Genomic DNA, 25,209 nt, shown 5'->3' on the forward strand with positions numbered 1-25,209 from the left:
ATCTCAAAAAAAAATATTGTCTTTTTTTGCTCACCTGGCCCGCAGGGCCAAGTGAGCTTTTCTCATCACTTGGCGTCCGGCGTTGTCGTCGTCCGTCGTCGTTAACTTTTAGAAAAATCTTCTCCTCTGAAACTACTGGGCCAAATGAAACCACACTTGGCCACAATCATCATTGGGGTATCTAGTTTAAATAATGTGTGGCGTGACCCGCCAAACAAAACAAGATGGCCGCCATGGCTAAAAATAGAACATAGGGGTAAAATGCAGTTTTTGGCTTATAACTCAAAAACCAAAGCATTTAGAGCAAATCTGACAGGGGGTAAAATTCTTTATCAGGTCAAGATCTATCTGCCCTCAAATGTTCAGATGAATCAGACAACCAGTTGTTGGGTTGCTGCCCCTGAATTGGTAATTTTAGGGAAATTTTGCTGTTTTGGGTTATTATCTTGAACATTATTATAGATAGAGAGAAACTGTAAACAACAATAATGTTCAGCAAAGTAAGATTTACAAATAAGTCATCAGGACCAAAATGGTCAGTTGACCCCTTTAGAAGTTATTGCCCTTTAAAGTCAATTTTTAACCATTTTTCGTAAATTTTATATATCTTTTACAAAAATCTTCTCATATGAAACTGTTGGGCCAACTTAATCCAAACTTGGCCACAATCATCTTTGGGGTATCTAGTTTAAAAATGTGTGGCGTGACCCGCCAAACCAACCAAGATGGCCGCCATGGCTAAAAATAGAACATAGGGGTAAAACGCAGTTTTTAGCTTATAACTCAAAAACCAAAGCATTTAGAGCAAATCTGACAGGGGGTTAAAATGTTCATCAGGTCAAGTCCTATCTGCCCTGAAATTTTCAGATGAATCAGAGAACCGGTTGGTGGGTTGCTGTCCCTGAATTGGTAATTTTAAGAAAATTTTGTTGTTTTTGGTTATTATCTTGAATATTATTATAGATAGAGTTAATCTGTAAACAGCAAAAATGTTCAGCATAGTAAGATTTACAAATAAGTCAACATGACCAAAATGGTCAATTGACCCCCTAAGGAGTTATTTTCCTTTACAGTCAATTTTAACAATTGTCATAAAACTTGTAGATTTTTACTACCGGTTACATTTTCCACAGAAACTACTGGGCCAAGTTTATTATAGATAGTGATAATTGTAAGCAGCAAGAATGTTAAGTAAAGTAAGATGTACAAACATATCACCATCACCAAAAACATAATTTTGTCATGAATCCATCTTCTTCCTATGTTTAATATTCACATAGACCAAGGTGAGCGACACAGTCTCTTTAGAGCCTCTAGTTTATTTTAAGTCTGATTTTGGCTGCAGTTTTTATACGACCGCAAATTTTGAAAAATGTTTCGTTGTATATTGCCATCATGTTGGCGTCGTTGTCGTCGTTGTCGTCGTCGTCCGAATACTTTTAGTTTTCGCACTCTAACTTTAGTAAAAGTGAATAGAAATCTATGAAATTTTAACACAAGGTTTATGACCCTAAAATGAAGGCTGGTATTGATTTTGGGAGTTTTGGTCCCAACATTTTAGGAATTAGGGGCCAAAAAGGGCCCAAATAAGCATTTTCTTGGTTTTCGCACTATAACTTTAGTTTAAGTTAATAGAAATCTATGAAATTTTGACCCAAGGTTTATGACCACAAAAGAAAGGTTGGGATTGATTTTGGGAGTTTTGGTTTCAACAGTTTAGGAATTAGGGGCCAAAAAAGGGCCCAAATAAGCATTATTCTTGGTTTTCGCACAATAACTTTAGTTAGAGTAAATAGAAATCAATGAAATTTTGACACAAGGTTTATGACCACAAAAGAAAGGTTGGGATTGATTTTGGGAGTTTTGGTTTCAACGGTTTAGGAATTAGGGGCCAAAAAAGGGCCCAAATAAGCATTATTCTTGGTTTTCGCACAATAACTTTAGTTAAAGTAAATAGAAATCAATGAAATTTCAACACAATGTTTATGACCACAAAAGGAAGGTTGGTATTGATTTTGGGAGTTTTGGTCCCAACAGTTAAGGAAAAAGGGGCCCAAAGGGTCCAAAATTAAACTTTGTTTGATTTCATCAAAATTGAATAATTGGGGTTCTTTAATATGCCGAATCTAACTGTGTATGTAGGTTCTTAACTTTTGGTCATGCTTTCAAATTGGTCTACATTAAGGTCCAAAGGGTCCAAAATTAAACTTAGTTTGATTTTAACAAAAATTGAAACCTTGGGGTTCTTTGATATGCTGAATCTAAAAATGTACTTAGATTTTTGATTATTGGCCCAGTTTTCAAGTTGGCCCAAATCGAGGTCCAAAATTAAACATTGTTTGATTTCATCAAAAATTGAATAATTGGGCTTCTTTGATATGCCAAATCTAACTGTGTATGTAGATTCTCAATTTTTGGTCCAGTTTTAAAATTGGTCTAAATTAAAGTGCAAAGGGTCCAAAATTAAACTAAGTTTGATTTTAACAAAAATTAAATTCTTGGGCCCCCTTGCGAAAATGGTGCAGGATATCACAAGATATCCCCAGGATATCTCAGGATAATCTTGAGAAAAATCACAGGGCAATCTTGAGATATCCTGATCCTGAGATAGGGTTAAACATGGGACGGTATTGGAACAAGGATATTCCAGGGATATCCAGAGACAGTCCAGACCATAAATATCCTAGTAGAAAATCCTGTGATAATCCTGTGCTCAGGATTCCTCAGGTCCTGGTCTCAGGAAATTATCCTGATGTCAGGATTTACAGATTTGCTTGCATTGAGTAAGCCCTGGTATAATCCTGGTATTTCCTGTGAATATCCTGACAATGTCCTTAGTTTGTCAGGATTAGATTTGCTTGCATTTAGTTGGTCCTGGTTTATCCTGAGAATATCCTGTGAATATCCTTAGAATGTCCTTAATTCAGGACCAATAAATGTCTTGCATGAATTCTATTTATAAGAAATTACAAAATTTGAGTAAAATCCTTTTTTAATGCACATTTTTCTTCTATTGCAAATATTTTCTTAAATTAGTTTGAATCCATATTCCTTATTTTAAACAAGGGCAGATCCAGCCATTTCAAAAAGGGGTGTTCCCAACCCTGGATAATAAAAGGGGGTTCAACTATATGTCCCTTATAATTCAAATGTATAGATTGTTCACAAAAAAAAAACCAGAACCCTCCCCTGAATACACAACTGATAAGGTAGGTGTTTGCCCTGGTATCATTTTTAAATGCACATTTTTTTCTATTGCAAATATTTTCTTAAATTATTTTAAATCCATATTTACTTATTCTATTAATCAAGGACAGATCCAGCAATTTCAAAAAGGGGGTTCAAAACCCATGATAAAGGGGAATCCAGCTATATGTCCCTATCCAAATGCATTGATTATCAAAAAAAAATTAGAACCCTCCCCTGATTATGCCACTGATAAGATAGATGGTTGCCTTGGTACACAGGGGCTTGTTTAGTGAGTGGAACGAGGTTTTACTGTCAATGGCGGTCACTATCCTATTTAATGCAAGATATCAACCCCAATTGACTGTTTGAATTACGTTACATGTACAAATGTAGTAAATATCAATTTATTTATTTAAAGCAAGAATTGAAGTTGTATGAAAAATAAGTACAAATGAGTATTTGTATTGGCCATGTTAAATAGCTTATCTCAAAGGCTGTTGAAGTTCAGATTAAAAAAAATGCCTTGTATTTAATGATTATTTAACTTAGATTCTAGTACTAATGAGCAAACTTGTTGGTCATATTTAATTGCTTAATGCCCATATTGTTATCTTAAATTACCAATAACAAGAATGTGTCCAAAGTACACGGATGCCCCACTCGCGCTATCCTTTTGCATGTTCCATGGACCGTGAAATTGGGTAATAATCTAATTTGGCATTAAAATTAGAAAGATTATACTATAGGAAACATATGTACTAAGTTTCAAGTTGATTGGAATTCAATTTCATCAAAAACTACCTTGACCCAAAACTTTAACCTGAAACTTCCACTTTCATTTTCTATGTTCAGTGGACCGTGAAATTGAAGTCAAAAGTCTTAGAAAGATCATATAATAAGTAACATGTGTACTAAGTTTCAAGTTGATTGGACTTCAGCTTCATCAAAAACTACCTTGATCAAAAACTGTAACCTGAACGAACGGAGCCACTGACCAGAAAACATAATGCCCCTCTACTATCGTAGGTGGGGCATAAAAATGGTACGCCAGTGGAGGATCAAGGAGAGGATTCTGGGGGGGGGGGGGGGGGGGGGTATGAAAGGGTTTATAGTACATAGTTTGAACCCCACCCCTTTTTTAAATGGCTGGATCTGCACCTGTACCCACCCAATATTAAAACTAAAGTAACTATGTGTCAGATATAATAATATAAAAGGATACATGTAAAGTTTCTGCTTCTTTCTGTAATATTTTGTTGTCTCTGTTCTTCCAAGTAGAATCGCTGAATAAATGTAACTGAAATCTCCACGGAATCTGTTTTACTATCAAAACTGGCAGCTCCATTTTGATAATTAATCATTCAATCCCCTAAAAGTATAAAAAAAAATCCACAAAGAATCAATTGTTCTAGATGTTTTAAAGCAATAAAATTCAATTGAAATGTTGTTGCCTGTTTATACACATCGGAAGCTGTTAAGGAATCAAATTCATTTCAAAACCCTCCCCCTTTTTATCCCCTGAAGATTAAAAAAACTGGCTACTTATTATTTTCACAAAAGAACAATTCAAACAATTCAAAAACTATAAATTTTAGGTAACTACCAATAATCATATGTGGAAATTTGTTTATATAATTAAAAATAAATTTTCAAATATGCTTTCAGACTTTCTGATGTTGCTTTGCTCAAAGAAACCATAAAAAAAATCATAGTTCCTCAACAAATTATATTTTGTAATAATATACATATGTCTGTCATGTTAAATTAAATTTGTAATGCACTTATCTGAAATCTTTCTGCCTGGAAATGTCTTTTCCGTGTTTCCATCAGCGTAATCTCCATTTTGGTGACGTATTACCCAAGAGTGCACTTACGCTGACGTTGAGACTGTGACAATCTCGCCCCAGATAATATCGGCCAGAAGTTTATCTGTGCCGTAACGGAAGTATGAAAATAAATCAAGGGTGTCGCAAACAAATATTTATTAATATGCAGTTTTATTAAGTATAATAAAAAAATAATCTTTAGTTTAAACGGCACATGGTGCATGTGAATAAACAAGTGGACTCACTTGGAAGGTATTTTTAGGGCCGAACTGTTCAGTACGATTAAAACCACGAGGTCAAGGTTTGTTTACATTGTACATACGTTGAGAAACGTCTGTCTATCATTGCCTATCTATCATTGATCTGATATTTTTCTAAGTTATTTATATGCCGGACGACAATTAATAGTTATAAAGGCACATATGTGAACTTGGAGAAAATCAGAATTTACATCTTTAGGGAAAGGAAGAGTAAAAAAAAACTTCTTGCAGCAAACCAGTAACGGCAGTGACAGTCCCACACGCAGTGTTACCAGTTTTAAAACAATAAAATGTACCACCGGTATTGTAAATAAAACCAAACACTTTGAATATATACGGCAATGACTAAATTATGTGTTTTTCAACACTTCCAAAATAGTTCGGAATGTGATTTATTATTGATGTGTCATTTAAATTATAATCTTAACCTGCTTAGGCTAATAGACCAATGATTACTCTGAAGTAAATTGGCTGTTATGATAGACAAGCTTTGGAGTTTCTCGGACACCCTGCTGTTTTTATTGCAAAAATCTATTACTTTGGAATACTGTCCTCGTTATGCTTCCATGAACAGGAAGAATAGCAGTAACTGTGTTAATAAGTTATCTGTCAAAATATGTTTAATATCTTTAAATAACACCAATAATCTTTGCACTATGCCATTAATAACTTGTGTATTTCAAAAATGTTTGACAGAATAGTTTTAGTTTCTTCCCACTAATGACTATTCTCTAACCCTCAACAAATCCTGGCTAAAACACTATTCTCATGTGAATATTTACTTTTTTTAACAAACAACAGATAATTTTAATCCCAAAGATTTTCTTTCTTATTTAGTTGAATTTGTGATATAGATTATATTATTTCTTAAGTCTCAATACCAGGAATCATCCAAGACTTTAATTTTTTTTTGCATTCAGAAAGAATTTGTAAAGTATCTGAAAGTTGGATGAATGTTGAAGGAAAAGTCCTGACATATCCTGGTCTATATTATATTTATTTTTTAAAGTCTTGAGATATCCTGAGAATTCCCCTAGTTTAAAGCTTCTTGATTTGAAAGTCCTGACATTTCCTGAAATTCTCCCATTATTTTTTTCCCTAGAAAAAGGGCTAAATGCTTTACAGGATATTTTCAGGATATCCCAGGATAATCTTGAGATATCCTGATTAAAAAAAATGTCAGGATTTATTTCTGCAAGGGACTCTTTGATATGCTGAATCTAAACATGTACTTAGATTTTTGATTATGGGCCCAGTTTTCAAGTTGGTCCAAATCAGGATCTAAAATTATTATAAGTATTGTGCAATAGCAAGTCTTTTCAATTGCACAGTATTGTACAATGGCAAGAAATATCTAATTTCACAATATTGTGAAATTGCAAATTTTTTTTTAATTAAGAGTTATCTTTCTTTGTCCAGTATAGTAAGCAAGAAATATCTGCAAGAATTTTTTTTAATTGGAGTTATCTTTCTTTGTCCAGAATCAACTTAAATCTTTGTTATATACAATATACAATGTATATTCACTTTTGACTACCAACTGATAAATTTAAATGATCTTTACCATTCAGTGATAACAAGCAGTTTTTTTACATCTTCATATTTTATGAAGTATTTAAATGAGTAGTTATTGTTCCAAGCTCCATTAGAATATTTTAATTGAAATTAGTTTTGGAATAAGGGAAAGGGGGATGTGATTAAAAAATTGGGTTCAATTTTTCTCATTTGAAATTTCATAAATAAAAAGAAAATGTCTTCAAACATTTTTTTGAGAGGATTAATATTTAACAGCATAGTGAATTGCTCTAAGAGAAAACAAAAATTTTAAGTTCATTTGAATACATTCATTTCTAGGTCAGAAACCTATGCTGTGTCAACTATTTAATCACAATCCAAATTTAGAGCGGAATCCAACTTGAATGTTGTGTCCATACTTGCCCCAACCGTTCAGGGTTCAACCTCTGCGGTCGTATAAAGCTACGCCCTGCGGAGCATCTGGTTTTTAATGGATTTCCTATAAAAATTAAACATAGATCTCAGCAATAATTTTTTTTAATAATTCTTTCAATTTCTGAGCTATAAGGGACCAAAGGAGGTCATAATCACACTTTTACTAATACAAATTACCTAAAAAAAAATATTTTTCATCAGATTTTAGTGGGATTTGTTTCTTTGGATTCCTCTTGACCTAAGCTTTCAGTAAAGTGTAGAGGGATTTTGCATAGCTTTTACCGTTTCTGAGCTACAAATGTATAAGGGGCCGAAGGGAGCCAAAATCACACTTATTCAAAGTACCTCAAATTTTTATTTTCCCATCAGATTTTCATGGGATTTGTTTATTTGGATTCCTCTTGACTTAAGCATTCATAAGGGTGTCATTGGAGCTATATAAGGGCCAAAGGGGGCCACAATCACACTTTTTCAAAATGCCTCAAATTTTTGTTTTTGTACAGTTAGCTCATTGTGATCAGGACATCTGTCGCTGTCGATTACTGTGTATCGTGTCAAACCGTTAATTTCAGATTAAACTCCCAGATTTCTCCTAACCTTTCCTCTAAACACCGCCAGATTTATTGCTGTGTAGTGCAATAAAACTTTAATTAAATGTACCTGTTGTAAATTCAATAATCGACATGGTTTTTTGTCGAGCCTTCGACTTTAGTCGAAAAAGCGAGACTAAGCGATCCTACATTCCGTCGGCGTCGTCGGCGGCGTCAACAAATATTCACTCTGTGGTTAAAGTTTTTGAAATTTTAATAACTTTCTTAAACTATACTGGATTTCTACAAAACTTTGACAGAAGCTTGTTTATGATCATTAGATAGTATCCAGAAGTAAATTTTGTAAAAATAAAATTCATTTTTTTCCGTATTTTACTATAAATGGACTTAGTTTTTTCTGCGGGGAAACAAAACATTCACTCTGTGGTTAAAGTTTTTAGAATTTTAATAACGTTCTCCAACTATCCTGGGTTTGTACCAAACTTGGACAGAAGCTTGTTTATGATCATAAGATAATATCCAGAAGTAAATTTTGTAAAAATAAAATTTTATTTTTTCCATATTTTACTTAAAAATGGACTTCGATTTTTCTGCAGGGAAACATTACATTCACTCTGTGGTTTAAGTTTTTAGAATTTTAATAACTTTCTTAAACTATCCTGGGTTTGTACCAAACTTGGACAGAAGCTTGTTTATGATCATTAGATAGTATCCAGAAGTAAATTTTGTAAATAAATAAATCCATTTTTTCCATATTTTACTTTTAAATGGACTTAGTTTTTCTGCTGGGAACCATTACATTCACTCTGTGGTTTAAGTTTTTAGAATTTTAATAACTTCCTTAAACTATCCTGGGTTTGTACAAAACTTAGACAGAAGCTTATTTATGATCATAAGATTGTATCCAGAAGTAAAGTTTGTAAAAAGATTACTCCGTTTTTTCTGTAATTTACTTTTAAATGGACTTACATTTTCTTACAATCATAAAATAGTAACAAGAGGAAAATTTTATTGATTTTTTTCCTCATTGTTGTTGAGCCTGCGATTTACAGCAAAAATAGGCGAGACACTGGGTTCTGCGGAACCCTTACAAATTTTTTTGGATGTGATGAGCATTTTGTTTAAATTATTTTCTCATTGCTGGGAATGACATTGTCAACCATTTAAAATATAAATTAACCCCTTTGATATTTTTGTTTTGAACAACACTAATTTAAAGATTGAATTCATTTGCGTGGTTGCATAAAAAGTGCATCAAGATCCAAAGACGTACATTTTGTACACACAAGTTTTGTCAAAACACATGGCACACGTTTTGTGTAACAGACACGTTTACTTCATGTTTTCTAGAATATTTCATACTTCACGGCGGTTTTCACATTTTACAAGAAGACAATGCATTTAAATTATTAAAAATATGCAAACTTGAGTGTTCTTCACGATTAAGAGAATTCTGCCTATTGTACCCTGCTCCCGGATGATGTACAAACATCTTACAATGGCAGTATTGTTGGAAACTCTGGTTTTCCATAAGTAAACGCAGCTTGTTGGAAAATATGCAAATTGTCTAAAAATAGAATTTAAATCATTCAGTCAAAAAACTTTGTATTTATTTATTAGATCTACATATAGGTCAAACAATGTGAATGTTGCAATTTTATGCATTTTCGTAGACCATGTGTACCCAACACATCAATTTATTTTCCACACATGTGTCCCCGTAATTTTCAAGGGCAATTTATTTATTTTTTTATCAAGGACAATTTATATTTTGTATCAAACTATGATCATTAGCACAAACTATAATCTTTGTAACAGTACAAGTGTTTAAATGTCAATGACACTGCAATCAACAGGTGTGTTGGTCAGTAATAGATCAAACGAACACAGGTAATAAACTTCGCGGTGTTTTGGGTATTTTCCTTTTCTGGGCAACTATAATGACACCATAATTCGAGTTTTTCCTCCAGGTTTACACCGATGAATTAATGGTAAATATAGGCGTTTGGCAGTGTCTCACTGTTTTATTACTTGGTGATGGAAGGGAGGGAACCTTTTCGTGTTGAGCTAACTGCACTCACTTCAAATGTACACTTGTTCAACTTTCCTGTGTCAACATGCTTAAGTCATATCATGAGCTTTGGCAACTGATGTCTAGCATCTGATATTTATGCTGATTGTATTAATAAAGCAATTGATTTCAATGAAAACTTAAATAATGTTAAATTCAGAATTGAATCAAAAGTTAAGAAAAAAGTTACAAGGTACAACGAAATTATGTGCATTCAGCATGCTCATGCAATCAATGGTATTCAATAAATCCATGTAAAACATCCATATTCCATGGCTTTCTGCAAATACTTTTTGAGCATTTTCTAAAATCACACTTTTACAAAGTACCTCAATTTTTAGCTCAGCTGACCCAAAGGGTCAAGTGAGCCTTCCTCATCACTTGGCGTTGCGTCCGTTAACTTTTTACATTTTGAACTTCTTCTAGAGAACCACTGAATGGAATGAAACCAAACATGGTATGAATGTTCCTTATGAGGTGCTGACCAAGTGTTGTTACTTTGTTGTCAATCCGTCATCCAAAATGGCCACCAGCGGGAGACTTAGTTTAACATACATGTAGGACCCTATGGGAAATACATGCAAAGTACTCTTTTTATGTAAATCTAATCAAATGTTTCACTTTTGATTCTAAGAAATTCGTTATTAAGTTAATATACTTTGGTGCCGATCAGTCAACAAACATGGCTGCCAGACGCGGACTTAGTTTAACATTGGACCCTATGGGAAATACATGTAAAGTACATTTATATCAGAACCGTTGAACCGAATGTAATCAAACTTTACACAATTGATTCTTAGAAAGATGTTATTAAGTTAATATACTTTGGTGCCGATCAGTCAACAAACATGGCTGCCAGACGCGGACTTAGTTTAACATTGGACCCTATGGGAAATACATGTAAAGTACATTTATATCAGAACAGTTAAACGGAATGAAATCAAACTTTACACAATTGATTCTTAGAAAGACGTTATTAAGTTAATATACTTTGGTGCTGATATGTCAACAAACATGGCTGCCAGGCGCAGACTTAGTTTTAACATTGGACCCTTTGGGAAATACATGCAAATACATTTCTTTCAGAACAATTGAACCAAATGTTATCAAGTCAGTATACTATGGTGCCTGCCAGGCACAGACTTAGTTTAACATTGGACATACATTACATGCAAAGTACATTTATTTCTGAACCGTTGAACCAAATATAATCAAACTTTACACAATTAATTCTAAGAAGGACCTAATTATCAAGTTGATATACTTTTGTGCCGATCAGTCAACAAACATTGTTGCCAGACGCGGACTTAGTTTAACATTGGACCCTATGGAAATACATGCAAAGTACATTTTTTTGCTCACCTGACCCAAACTTTGGGTCAAGTGAGCTTTCCTCATCACTTGGCGTCCGTCGTCCGTTAACTTTTTACATTCTGAACTTCTTCTAGAGAACCACTGAATGGAATGAAACCAAACATGGCATGAATGTTCCTTATGAGGTGCTGACCAAGTGTTGTTACTTTGTTGTTGATCCGTCATCCAAAATGGCCGCCAGTGGGGGACTTAGTTTAACATAGGACCCTATGGGAAATACATACAAATATCTTCTTCTAGAGAACCACTGAACGGATTAAAACCAAACATGGTATGAATGTTCCTTATAAGGTGCTGACCATGTGTTGTTACTTTGTTGCTGATCGGTTATCCGAAATGGCCACCAGCGGGAGACTTATTTTAACCAAGGACCCTATGGGGAAATGCATACAAATATCTTCTTCTAGAGAACCACTGAATGGAATGATCCCAAACATGGCATGAATATTCTTTATGAGGTGCTGACCAAGTGTTTTTACTTTGTTGTTGATCCGTCATCAGAGATGGCCGCCAGCGGGGGACTTAGTTTAACATAGGACCCTATGGGTAATACATACAAATATCTTCTTTTAGAGAACTGCTTAATGAATTGAAACCAAACATGGTATGAATGTTCCTTATGAGATGCCGTCCAAGTATTGTTACTTTGTTGCTGATCCATCATCCAAGATGGCCGCCAGCTGGGGACTTAGTTTAACATAGGACCCTATGGGAAATACATACAAATATCTTCTCCTAGAGAACCATTGAGTGGATTGAAACCAAACTTGGTATGAATGTTTATTTCATGTTATAAGTGGAACCCATGCCCAAAATTTGTTGAAAGGGGCCCTCATAAGGGGCTCAGATGTTGCACGGAGGTCTAAAAAAGTTCTGAAACTTAATGGCGGAACTTTAGCAGAATATTTTGCATTATTATTGGATCTATATGAACAGGTTGTAACAGGGGTGTATCCAGGTGAGCGATACAGGCTCCTGGGAGCCTCTTGTTTTAATAAAAATTGAACCAAATGTAATCAAACTTTACACAACAGATTCTTAGAAAGACCTTATCAATTGAACTGTTTGAATAAATCTCCTGTTTCACATTTTGTTAAATACAGGTGAGAGATTTAGGCAACTGTGAGCCTCTAGTTTATTTTTTATTGGATTATAAGGCCACGGTTTTTGTCGAGCCTGCAACTTTTGTTGCAGAAAGCTCTACATAGGGATAGTGATCCGGCGGCAGCAGCGGCTACGGCGGCGGCGTTAGCTAACTTTTGATTTTTTTATTTCCAACAATTACAACATATACATGATATACATACAATATAATACATATAAGATAAATACAATGTCATTTTTATAAATAAATCTTAATTGGAAATATTTTACATTTTCTATTGAAAAGATAAAAAAATAAAAAAGAATTAAAAAAAGTAAAATGAAATAGAAAATAAATAAATAAATAAAGAAGGAAAACAAAAAACAAAAAATAAAAACAAAACTCAAAGGGATTATCCAGTTACATCCCTATCTTTATTTTTAATATCATATAATTATGCTGAAAAAAAAATTGAAAATGTACGAGACATATTTCTTTCGTAACAGCCATCAACACGATCAAGTACATAACATGGCAATAATATTTTCTTTAAAAAAGATTATAATTAAGTTGTCATAAGTAATTGTAACAACAACAAAAAAGACATTAGCCGGTATACAATAATAGTTTTTCAAAAACATTCCATACATTGTCTAATTCAGTTATCTTTTTATTTTTTACAGCTATCATATAATTACTCTCTAATTTATACATGTCTTTCAGTTTCATTATAATTGCTTGCAATGAGAGATTCTTTTTAAAGCATCTAGAATTATACATATATTGTTTAATATAAAGAAAAATCATGTTATATGGGTTGTTGGGAAATATCTTGGATAAGTCTCCAAAAAGAAAGTTTAATTTATTCATTGGGAGATTTATTCCACCGGAAAGGAACCAGTTATCAACATCCTGTAGAAAATCTTGTACATTATTGCAATTCCAAAATAGGTGTTCTATAGACTCATTATCTGATTTACAAAATGTACACAAAGGATCATCAGTCAATTTTATTTTAACTAAATACTGATTTGTGGCAATAATATATATGCAATGGTTAATCCTATATTGCAGCCACTGTAATTTACTTTTTTTAGTAACAGCAAAAGGCAGTCTGAAAATCTTTTTCCAGTTCAAGTTCTGTTCACCTAAAATTTTAACCCACTTAAGCTGTCCAGTAGGAATAACATTATTTCTTGTCAGTACAGAATACATATCTTTTGATCCTTTACAATGTTTAAAAAATATTTGTAGACATGATGGTATAAAAGGACAAGCTAATTTGTAAGATCCTTTAGGGAAAGATTTGGATGCCTCTTTCACTGCCGAAATAACACTGCTAAATTTAAGAAAATCTGTGTTAATGTTATATATTTGCTTAAATTGATCAAATGAAATATACAATCCATTTTGGTCAACTATATCATTTACAAATCTAATACCACTTTTGAACCAATCTTGATAAAATACTGATTTATGACCAATCTTAATATTATTATTTAGCCATAGTGGATTTGATAAAAATGAATCATAAGTAAAATTTCTTTCTTTTTGAATAATCATTTCCCAGGATCTTAGTACATCTTTCCAAAAATGGTTGTTAACTGTCATATACAGTTGTCTAATATAATCAACACCACAACTAAACAACTTTCTTTTATCTATATTTGACATGAACATATTTTGCCATTTACTATCTCTCTTCAAAATCCTCCTAATCCATGTTGATTTAAGTGCTGTAATGAACATATTCAAATCAAGCATTTTCAAACCACCCTCCAAATAGTCTTTGATTAGAATATCCTTCTTAACTCTATGTATAGGTGAGTTCCATATGTATGAATAAATAAGTTCATTTATTCTCTTAATAATATCATCTGAAGGATTTGGCAGAGAGATAATGAGATGGTTTACAATAGGCAAGACTAGAGTCTTAATCACAGTTATTCTCCCTATAACAGTTAGATTCCTTTTAGACCATTGTTTTAAAGTATTTTTAATCTGTACAATTCTTTCAGAATAATTTATTTTAACAATTTTTTCAAGATCTACATCAAAATTGATTCCTAGTAATTTAAAAGAAGTTTCACCCCAGGACAGATTTCTGTTAGGACATAAAGTATCTGTACTATATTTTTTGCTCCCAAACCAAATAACTTGTGTTTTTGTGAAGTTACTATTCAGTCCAGATATTTTTGCAAACCAGTCTAATTCTAATAATGATTCTTGTAAAGATTTTTCACTCCCATCCAAAATCAAAGAGGTGTCATCAGCAAATTGTGACAATTTATGCTCAACCCGTGTGACCTCTATACCACTAATGTCGCTATTTCCCCTTATTTTCAATGCCAGAATCTCAACACATAAAATAAAAAGATATGGAGACAGGGTGTCCCCTTGTCTACCACCTCTTCCAATAGTAAACAAATCTGAAAGGTTCCCCCCTGGATGACAGCAGAGTTGATATTATTGTAAAATACTTTAACCCAATTGATGATATATTCGCCAAAATTGAAAAATTTCAAAACATTTACCAAAAAGTCCCATGATATTGAATCAAAAGCTTTTTCGAAATCAATCAAAAGTAATAACCCTGGTATTTCATGTTCCTCTGTGTACTGTAATATATCATAAATGAGTCTTATATTTTCCCCAATATACCTTCCACTAATAAAACCAGTCTGATCAAAATTGATCAATTTATCAAGGACACTCTTAAATCTGTTTGCAATAGCTGCTGATCCAATTTTGTACACAGTGTTCAGTAAAGATATAGGGCGCCAGTTTTTTAAAAAGTGGCGAGGTTTATTACCTTTTGGTAAACAAGTAATAATCCCTTGCTTTTGTGTAACAGATAGTTCCCCTGTTTTTGCACCATAATTTAAAGAATTTACAATAAAAATTTGAAGATCCTTCCAAAAAAATTTATAGAACTCTGCTGAAAAACCATCCGTTCCGGGGGTTGTGTTGTTTTTCATTTTTTTCAATGCTTCTCCAGCTTCTTTAACAGTAATTGTACCTTCCAAGCTTTCTCTTTCCTGAGATGAAAGTATGGGAACATTTAAATTTTTCAAGTCTTTTTTAAGATCATTTAAAGTACTTTTAGTATCCCTTTTTTTATAAAGATTGTCATAAAAATATTTAACTTCATTCAAAATATCTTTTTGTTTTGTTATAATTTCCCCATTTTCTTTCTCTACTTTGGGAATAATTTTGCTCATAAAATTGCGTGATTCTAAGCCACAGAAATAATTAGTAGGTTTTCCCCCTTCCTGTATCCATTGGACACGGGATCTTACTAATTTCCCTTTTAATTTTTGTGTTCGTAAACTTTCAAGCTCATGTTTTTTTGCTTCTAATGCGTTGATGGAATGTTCATCAACTCTTTCCTCTAATTGAGTTATTTCATTTCGAAGATTTTGTTCCCTTTTTTCGTCTTGCTTTTTTTTATAGCTTGAGTATGAAATTGTCTTACCCCTAATTTCCATAAGAAGAGTCTCAAGCAAATAATAAAGAAGTTGTTAAACTTCCACAAACCTTTTCCCCTAATGAAAGGGTTAAATTCTAAATCAAGCAAAATCATAGCTAGAGTGATCTGACCGATAGCTTGGAAGTATATTTTATATTTATATTTAAAAAATTTTCAGTTAGAAGAAAAAAGTCTAATCTAGCCTGTTTAAAAGGATTTCTCTTCCTCCAGGTGTATCGCTGTACATCTGGACAAAGTTCTCTATACGGGTCTATCAAATTTCTTTCTTCAATAAATTCTAATACTTTTTCCCTAGCTTTCGAATTGTTAATGTTCACATAGTTGCAATAATCTATACATGGGTTTTGGACAAGATTGAAATCACCACAAATAACAAAGTATTCATTTTCAAAATCATCAATAACAGACATAATATTAGAAAAAAAATCAGGATTGTCTGTATTTGGTCCATATAGACATACAAGAGTTATCTTTCTATTTTCTACAAGAATATCTAAAATTAAATAGTTTCCATTTTTATCTTTTTTTTCTTTCAATACTTTGCATTCAAAATTATTATTGAACAAAATAGCTACACCTCTAGAGTTTGAGCTAACAGATGAAAAATAACACTCATAACCCTACATAGATCTCACTATGTTTTGTATATCATTTGTAAAATGAGTATCCTGAATACAATATATATTACAGTTCTTTGACTTCAGCATATCAAATACGTCTCTTCTTTTTAATGTGTTACGAAGGCCTTGACAATTAACAGACAAAATCTTTAATGAACTCATTGATAGTAAAATGATTGCATCCAAATTACATCAAGTAGTTGAATGAAAGAAATAAAAATTATTTTCCAATAATGATGTAAACACAGAAAAGTAATATATGGGGATGTCAAACAGGATAATTTTCAAAGGAGTGTTTAAAAATAAATGAAAAAAAATAGAAAAATAAATGAGAAAAAGTTTAAAAAAATATTCAATGGATTGAATATGACAATTGTGATAAAGCATTTTTTAGTTTTTACAGAATAATATCTTTACATTAACATTTGCCATAAGTGTCACTTATAATTGTAATTGTGAGAAGTATATATTTACATTTTCAATTATAGGAATAATAGAAATAAGTGACTCAAGGGAGATAACAAAAAATACAAGTTAAGTCACCTTAAACATTATAAATGTCATGATTGTATATATATGCTTAGGTTTTAAGTATACTAATTTTACCATAAAGTTTCTATATAATATAAATTATCATCAATATTTCTTATTATTATAAAATAGTTATTGTATATTGATTCAAGGGAGATATTGTATATTGATTCAAGGGAGATAATACAAAATTAAAACAAAAACAAATAAGAAAACATTGAGTCTAGCTAACTTCTTAAAAGTTTTATATTTTAGAAGGTGGAAGACCTGGATGCTTCATACTTTGTATATAGATGCCTCATGTTACGAAAGTTTCCGTCAGTCACATGTCCAATGTCCTTGACCTCATTTTCATGGTTCAGTGACCACTTGAAAAAAAAGTTCAAATTTTGTGTAATGTTGATTTCTCTCTTATTATAAGAAATAGGATAACTATAGTTGATGTGTGCGTACCTTGCAAGGTCCTCATGTCTGTCAGACAGTTTTCACTTGACCTCGACCTCATTTCATGGATCAGTGAACAAGGTTAAGTTTTGGTGGTCAAGTCCATATCTCAGATACTATAAGCAATAGGGCTAGTATATTCGGTGTATGGAAGGACTGTAAGGTGTACATGTCCAACTGGCAGGTGTCATCTGACCTTGACCTCATTTTCATGGTTCAGTGGTTATAGTTGAATTTTTGTGTTTTGGTCTGTTGTTCTCATACTATATGCAATAGGTCTACTATATTTGTTGTATGGAATGATTGTAAGTTGTACATGTCTAGCGGGCAGATGTCATGTGACATTGACCTCATTTTCATGGTTCAGTGGTCAAAGTTTAGTTTTTGAGTTTTGGTCTTTTTATCTAATACTATATGCCATAGGTCAACTATATTTGGTGTATGGAATTATTTAATGATCTTTATGTCAGTCGCGCAGGTTTTATTTGACCGTGACCTCATTTTCACGGTTCATTGCACAGTGTTAAGTTTTTGTGTTTTGGTCTATTTTTCTTAAACTATAAGTAATAGGTCAACTATATATGTTGTATAGAAGCATTGTTAGCTGTACATGTCTGCCTGGCATGGTTCATCTGACCTTGACCTCATTTTCAAGGTTCTTTGGTCTTTGTTTAGTTGTCTTGGTTAATGTTAAGTTTATGGTACAGTTGTTATAAATCTTAGCTTTTTACTTAGGACTATCAACATAATATCAATGATTAGTATAGAAGGCGAGACATTTCAGCGTGTGCACTCTTGTTTAATTTGTTGGTTTACGTATTTTCCCCATGAAAAAGTCAGGTCGGTCGGTCGGGGGGGAAAAAAATATCTTTCAACACAGAAAAAAAAAATGCAAAATAAATATACATTTCACCTTTCTTACAAAATGTTTTGTATGATATTTTGTCATCATTTCAAATTTTAGTTCGATGAAATATTCTTGCTCAGCTGTCATAAATATCGCATGACATTGTCCATGTTGTCTAATGATTTGCCGTAAAAAAAGGGGGGTGTTCACAGACAAAGACGAAATTAAATCGTCTTTTCACAAACAAGAAAAACAAATTCGCGTAGCTCTTAATCAATTCCAGAAAACTTGGTGAGTAATGATCTTCAAAAACGAAAACTGATAAAGAAAAAAATGTAAAAAATGTCGTACGAAAATAAGTTTCAACACACGTGTCAAAAACGTAATAGACTCGTCCACGGAAAAATTGAGAATATCGGGTTAATCTAGTGTCATGCATCCCCGTATTTAATCCAAATGGACGATATTTTTTTTTATTATCCATGAAACAAGAAAATTCTAAATGTCTTGTTGATATTCAGAACTTTTACTTCCAAGGTGCTTTCCACCTGTCCACATTTGGACAAGTCTATTTCTATGAGATTATGCATCTTACAGACTGATAAGACAAATAAGGGAAACGAACTTATTGTGTAATGGGTTTTAAACACAAATTTCGTTCCGCAAAATTATTTGGGTAAACGACATTTCAAGGTCAGTAATAATTGATTTGTCTATTTTTAGAAACGTAAACTGGAAGTTTTATTTTTTCACAACAGAGAGTGTTATCAATTTTGTTAGTGATTCATGCATTTCATTTCATAAAAAAAGAAAAATTTAATTATTTTTCAGCGATAATGTATTTGTTTGGGTCTTGGGAATAAAAAAGCATGAAAAGTCAATTTTATTTTTATACTAGGAATCGGCAAAATCGGGTCGGCGGATCCGTAAACCAACAAATTTAAAAATCCTGGACTAATGAGACTCATTTCTTTGGATTCCATATAACACGAGCTTCTGGTAGAGTGTTGATGGATTTTATGTAGCTCTTACTCTTATAAGGTGTCAAAGGGGGCCATGATCGCAAGTTTACTAAGTACAAATGTACCTCATTTTTAAGCTCACAGTGAGCTATAGTCGTCACTTTGCGTCCGTGGGAGTCGTTGTTGCCGTAAAACATCTCCTCCTAGACAGCTGGGCCAATTGAAACCAAACTTGGCAGGAATATTCTTTGCTATGAAGACATGAAAGTTTGCTCATTTAAACCTGATTAGAAAATCATGGCCTAAAATGCAATTTTATTGGTAGATTACATTTTAATCAAGTCCCCTGAAACATGGCTGCTAGCGCAGAACATACATGTAGTTTAACTTTGTCCCCTATGGGAAAACATGTGAATCATCAACTCCTCTGAAAGTACTAAAGAAAATTGAACCAAACTTGGCAGAATTGATGTATGGAAGGTCTTGTACAAACATTACCAATTTTGTTCCGATCTATCAAAAACATGACTGCCAGCGTAGAACATAGTTTTAACATTGGAACCTATGGGAAAAAACATGTGAGTGATATTTGGTTATCTAACAGTTTACCAGGTGATTTGCTACAGACTTCAGGGGGCCTCTGGTTATATATTTGATGTAGCTATATGACTAACATTATCTTGTGTCCACACTCACTTTAAATGTACACTTATTTAACTTTAATGTGTCAACATGCCGCAGTCATATCCTGGGCAGCAACCAAGCCCTTCATTTAAATTCCTGATGATTATTAGAAGGGTTTATTTCAGTATAAAGAGTCATCCCAACCCACTCATTATAGTGAACTTTGATAAGTTCTAAATCAGTGGAGATTCCCACACGAAAACCATATATTTTTCATTCCTCTTTGCAAGACAGCTCATTTAAGAGTATGTCTAGGTCCCTGGAGTTGTTCCCAATAATCTTTGTTATCTACATATTTGTTTTGAGATCCCCAAAAAAACAAAATGACTTTACATTGCTGATGATGGTAAGGCAATATTTCAGTGCGGATTTTGATCCTGGGGTGTTATCCCCACCCCGATAGGGGAATGAAGCAGAGACACATGTTTTAGTCCTCTTAAAGAGGACCTCCTAGTTTGTATTTTGTTCATAAACATACCAAGTTATTGCATTCAAAATTGCTCTGCTGATGTGAAATCTATGAGGATGTGTTGAGTTGAGAGTTAAAGGCTGCTTACCATAAAAAATTATGTTAATTAAGTATGTACATATGAATAACACTAACATTGTTTTAAAGATTAAATTCACTTATCAACAAAATAATAGTAAGTTAAAAGTGGGTTATGTGCAAAACCATGTTATTAAAAAATGTGAAATATTTCTCTCTTCTTTTTGTTTTGAAGGCAACAAAGCAGTTTGGCATGGAAATGCAGATATTGTGGTTAGACATAGTATTGTGGAAGTTAATACAACAGAAGAAGATACTGGTGCATGTGGTGATGAAACGTACCCGGAGGAGAAAGACCTGGCAGAATGGAGTGGTGAACTAGGACAAATGAGCTTAAATGAAAGTGATTTGGAGGGGCATGAAGATAAGTGCTCCACGTCAGTTTTAGGGCATGGTTGGTCAAGCATTATTGAGGTCAAGCTTCAAACAGCACCAAAGAAAAAAATGCCGTCTCAAGTTCTTGCTCAGACAATAGTCAATGCATTCTGTAATGCTAAAAAGAACAATTCTTTATCAAATTTATTCATTCCATCATTTTTAGTAACAGGATCAGAAGTTTCCTTTCATATGTACAATTGTGATCAGGACAAATTGCTGACTAGTGAACCGCAAATTTTATGCAGAGAAGATGATGTAGATGTATATAAATTAAATATTAATACTATTTTATACATTTGGATAGCATTGCATTTTGACATATTTGACTCAAAAGTTGAAGAGAAATTACAGGAAAATTTTCCCTGTTCCAACTTCAAAGCCATTGTGGGTAGTAAATATCAAATATATAAAGAAAAAATGACACGCCCTTTGCATATTTTTGATAACATGACAGTACAATCTAAACAATTTACGATAGACCCATTCTTAATAGTGCCAAGCCGATTTGTTGAGGAATATAAGGAGCTTACAAAGGTTTTAGTAGCTCAATTCGAAAGTGATGGTGATTAAATTCTAGATAGGGAGATGCAGTTACAAATCATACCGGGTTTACATTTTCCACTTACAGAGCACATAAATTTGCCAAGGTCTAATTCCTCAGTGAAGTACGTTTTTAACTAGAAATTCACCAATGTTTGATCACAACAGTCCTTAGATGAGTTTATTTCATTATTATGAAATAATGACATACTAGTAATTAAAATTATGTCTTGTGATCTGCGTCCAATCCGAGATTACCACCGGCAGGGAAGATACTTTTACATAGGTGTCTTAATTGAACTGTCGAAGAGCCATGCTCCAAGTGAGCGATAAAGGCTCTCGTGAGACTCTTGTTCAAAACTGTCAAGTATTCAATACTGAATGCTTGCGTGAACAACGTGCATGATGTTGGTTTTTTTATTGTTTTTTTTACTGATCGCAGATTCAGCGAAAATGTCCATGTTTAAAGTATGCCACGCCACTAAGTGGCATTTCGTTCAAACATATTCAGTAACTAGACGTCCTTTCGAAAGTTCTTTGCCTGGAAAAGAATTTCTTCATTTTCAAATTTCTTCGTCCTTCATTTCATCAAAATCTTTCAATGTCGGTTATTTTATATGTTTTTGAGTCTTTTTTCTGTTGTAGAGTAGAAAATGAAGAAAACATATTCAAAGCTATACAATTTGATAATATACAAAAGTTTTAAAATATATTGCATCAAGGTATATGTGTCAAAAGTGCTGTTTACTTGATTGTCTGCTTTTCTTATTATATACAATCTTTGATGCAGGAGTAAGCTTCTCCCTTTTGTTGTGATAATAAACCAAATGATAAAATTCGGTTCGAGAATATCTATATATTTGTAGTGCAATGTTAACTTTGTCAACACATGCAAAATATACGCCTTCTGTTTTATTTGTATAATTGGTGTCTTTTTTTTCTCATTTTTGGGCGATTAAACAAAATCTAAAAAGGCGATAAAATCTGAGGTTAACGAGAAAGAAGAACTTCAAGTGTATTCAATAATTGAGAAGCTTATCATTAGATTGAACTTTGGACAAGATGGTGGATCAATTTCAATTACCATCACGCCCCAGTCCAAACTACCAGGAGTTTATTTTTGTTGAATAGTGTAAATAGTTATGTAAACCTTTTTGGTAGAATTAGATATTGATGTATCCACATGTAATCGTCGTTTCACTCTAGGTATTTTTTAAGTAATTTGCAGAGTGATGATACTGTAGAAAGGTGTAGAGATCGTAAAGCTGGTCTTCTTATACCCATAATTAAAAAGTTCGAACTTGAGCCAAATTTTGTAAGCATAGTTACTTTTACCAAGAAAAATAATTAAGAAAAATTGTGAATGGCTTCATTCTCTATATATGATCCCATTTATCGGTCCATAATACACAAGTTTTATATGTTTGGCTACTTTGGACTTACAAATCCACCTGGATAATTAAGTCATGATGAGTTTTTTTAGCTCAGGTGAGCTTTTCTCATCACTTGTCGTCCGTCTTCGTCCGTCGTCCATCGTCAACTTTAAAAAAAAATCTTCTCCTCTGAAACGGCTAAGCAGATTGGATTGAAACTTCATAGGAATGATGTATGACATTTTCTCTACAAACGATCCTCATTTTATATTGATCCGATGAAAAACATGGCCGCTGTTGCTAAAAATAGAACCTACCCTGCAATTTTTAAGAAAATCTGAAAACCCATCTTAGAGTTATTATTTTTTGTCTTTTATTTCCAAAACTATAAAAGACAGAGGTTAAGTTTAAGTTTACCTGTCTTGGAGTTATTGCCCTTTTTTTATCAAATTTTTCTTGTAAACGTATTCAAAGATCTTTTCCCTTGAAACGGCCTGGCCATTTGGAACTAAACTTGGTCACAATAGTCCTTAGGTGGTCCCCTTTAAGAAGTATAGCCAACATGTCTGCACCTAATCCAAGATGGCCACCAGCGGGGAACAAAGTTTAACATTGGACCCCAAGGGGAAATGCATTCAAAGATCTTCTCTTTTGAAACTATTGTGCAATTAGAACCAAAGTTGGTGATTGGTCCTTGGATTGTTTTCATTAAAAATTATATCCGACACGTCCGCACCCCATCCAAGATGGCTACCAGCGGGGAAAATAGTTTAACATTGAACCCTATGGGGAAATGCATTCAAAGATTTTCTCTTCTGAAACTACTACCAGTTGGAACGAAACTTGATCAAAATAGTCCTTTGATGGTCCCCTTTAAAAATTGTATCTGACAGTCCCACACTCGATCAAAAATGGCCGCCAGCAGTGAACATAGTTTAACATTGGACCCTATGGAGAAATGCATTCAAATGTCTTCTCTTCTGAAACTACCATACCAATTGGAACCATTTTTTTTTACATTTGGTAGCCAAGTGGCTACCAGAATAAAAAGACTAATTTTTAGGGCTGCCTTCAGAAGGTGAGCGATACAGGCTCATGAGAGCCTCTTGTTTAGATTATTGCATGAACTCAAAACATGTCATGACCATTATTTAGTTTACATCTTGCCAAACTGTATTTGTTTTCAATGTACACAATATCGCAAAGAACGGTTAAACCAATTGTATGATTGTACATATCCAACACCTCATTATGGTTGCATTCCCAATAGTCCTTTCCGTCACCTACCAAGAAGTGTAAGGGCAAATGCATCAATGAATGGTAGGCCAGGTTGACTGATTTCATTATGTTTAATCAAAGATGTTAAGGCCAATTTTTAATTCCTGTTTAACGAGGTGAGCATCCCGAATTTTTCCAAACTCAAATAAAAAAATGGAAGTGAGCAAATTGAATTTATTTTTATTTTTTTTTCTGACTGGAAAAATGTTCTCTCCGACAAATTAATGTATTGTATCATATCTTGAATATAAGTTTACTATAAGGGTATTTGAAGGTATAAATACATATATATTATATTCGCTCCACAAAATGATAACAAAAATCCTTTAAACGTCATATTATATAATTTCGATTGAAGAATAAATTATCACAAATTTGGAAAAAAACAAATTGGTTGAGCATCACAACTGTTATTTTCATTTAGGGTCTCGACTCCACTGAAATATCACTTTAATTTTTATTTGTATTGCGTCCCTCGACCCTAAAAATTAGCAAAAATTCTTATTAAACAAGTAATTAAAAAACTCTGGCCTAACTTGTGTTTTACTGGCTTTTGATATATTTTAGATTAGAAAAAATATCATCATCATTTTTTGGATTTTCTTTGAGTTTGTTAATAAAAATCTTATCCCCCTTATAATGTTGGTTTTTGTTGTTAACACAAATGTTTACAATATACAGGTTAATTTGTCATACATTTTGTTATTATTACGAGAAATTACTTTTTTATATTGTGCATTGCCTTCTGTTTTATTTGGATAACTGGTGTCATTTTTTCTCTTTTTGGGGCGGGTAAGATTAAACAAAAACTTAAAATGCGATAAAATCTGAGGGTAAAGAGAAAAAAGGACTTCAAGTGTATTCAATAATTGAGAAGCTTATCATTAGATTGAACTTTGGACAAGATGGTGGATCAATTTCAATTACCATCACGCCCCAGTCCAAACTACCAGGAGTTTATTTTTGTTGAATAGTGTAAATAGTTATGTAAACCTTTTTGGTAGAATTAGATATTGATGTATCCGCATGTAATCGTCGTTTCACTCGAGGTTATTATTTAAGTAATTTGCAGAGTGATGATACTGTAGAAAGGTGTAGAGATCGTAAAGCTGGTCTTCTTATACCCATAATTAATAAGTTCGAACTTGAGCCAAATTTTGTAAAGTTACTGTTACCAAGAAAAATTATTAAGAAAAATTGTGAATGGCTT

General features: G+C 33.0%; 1 protein-coding gene across 1 annotated transcript in view; it reads left to right on the forward strand.

The window, feature by feature from the left end:
• Positions 1–22,276, forward strand: part of LOC134695537 (uncharacterized) — a 37,088-nt gene extending 14,812 nt beyond the window's left edge. The window contains exon 3 of the mRNA XM_063556825.1: positions 20,606–22,276. Within this exon, the coding sequence (XP_063412895.1) occupies positions 20,606–21,378 (773 nt within the window). The 3' untranslated portion in view covers positions 21,379–22,276. The remainder of the gene's footprint in view (positions 1–20,605) is intronic.
• The last annotated feature ends 2,933 nt before the right edge of the window (positions 22,277–25,209 follow it).

The sequence above is a fragment of the Mytilus trossulus genome, chromosome 13 (genome assembly GCF_036588685.1).
Source record: "Mytilus trossulus isolate FHL-02 chromosome 13, PNRI_Mtr1.1.1.hap1, whole genome shotgun sequence".
Classification (NCBI taxonomy): domain Eukaryota; kingdom Metazoa; phylum Mollusca; class Bivalvia; order Mytilida; family Mytilidae; genus Mytilus; species Mytilus trossulus.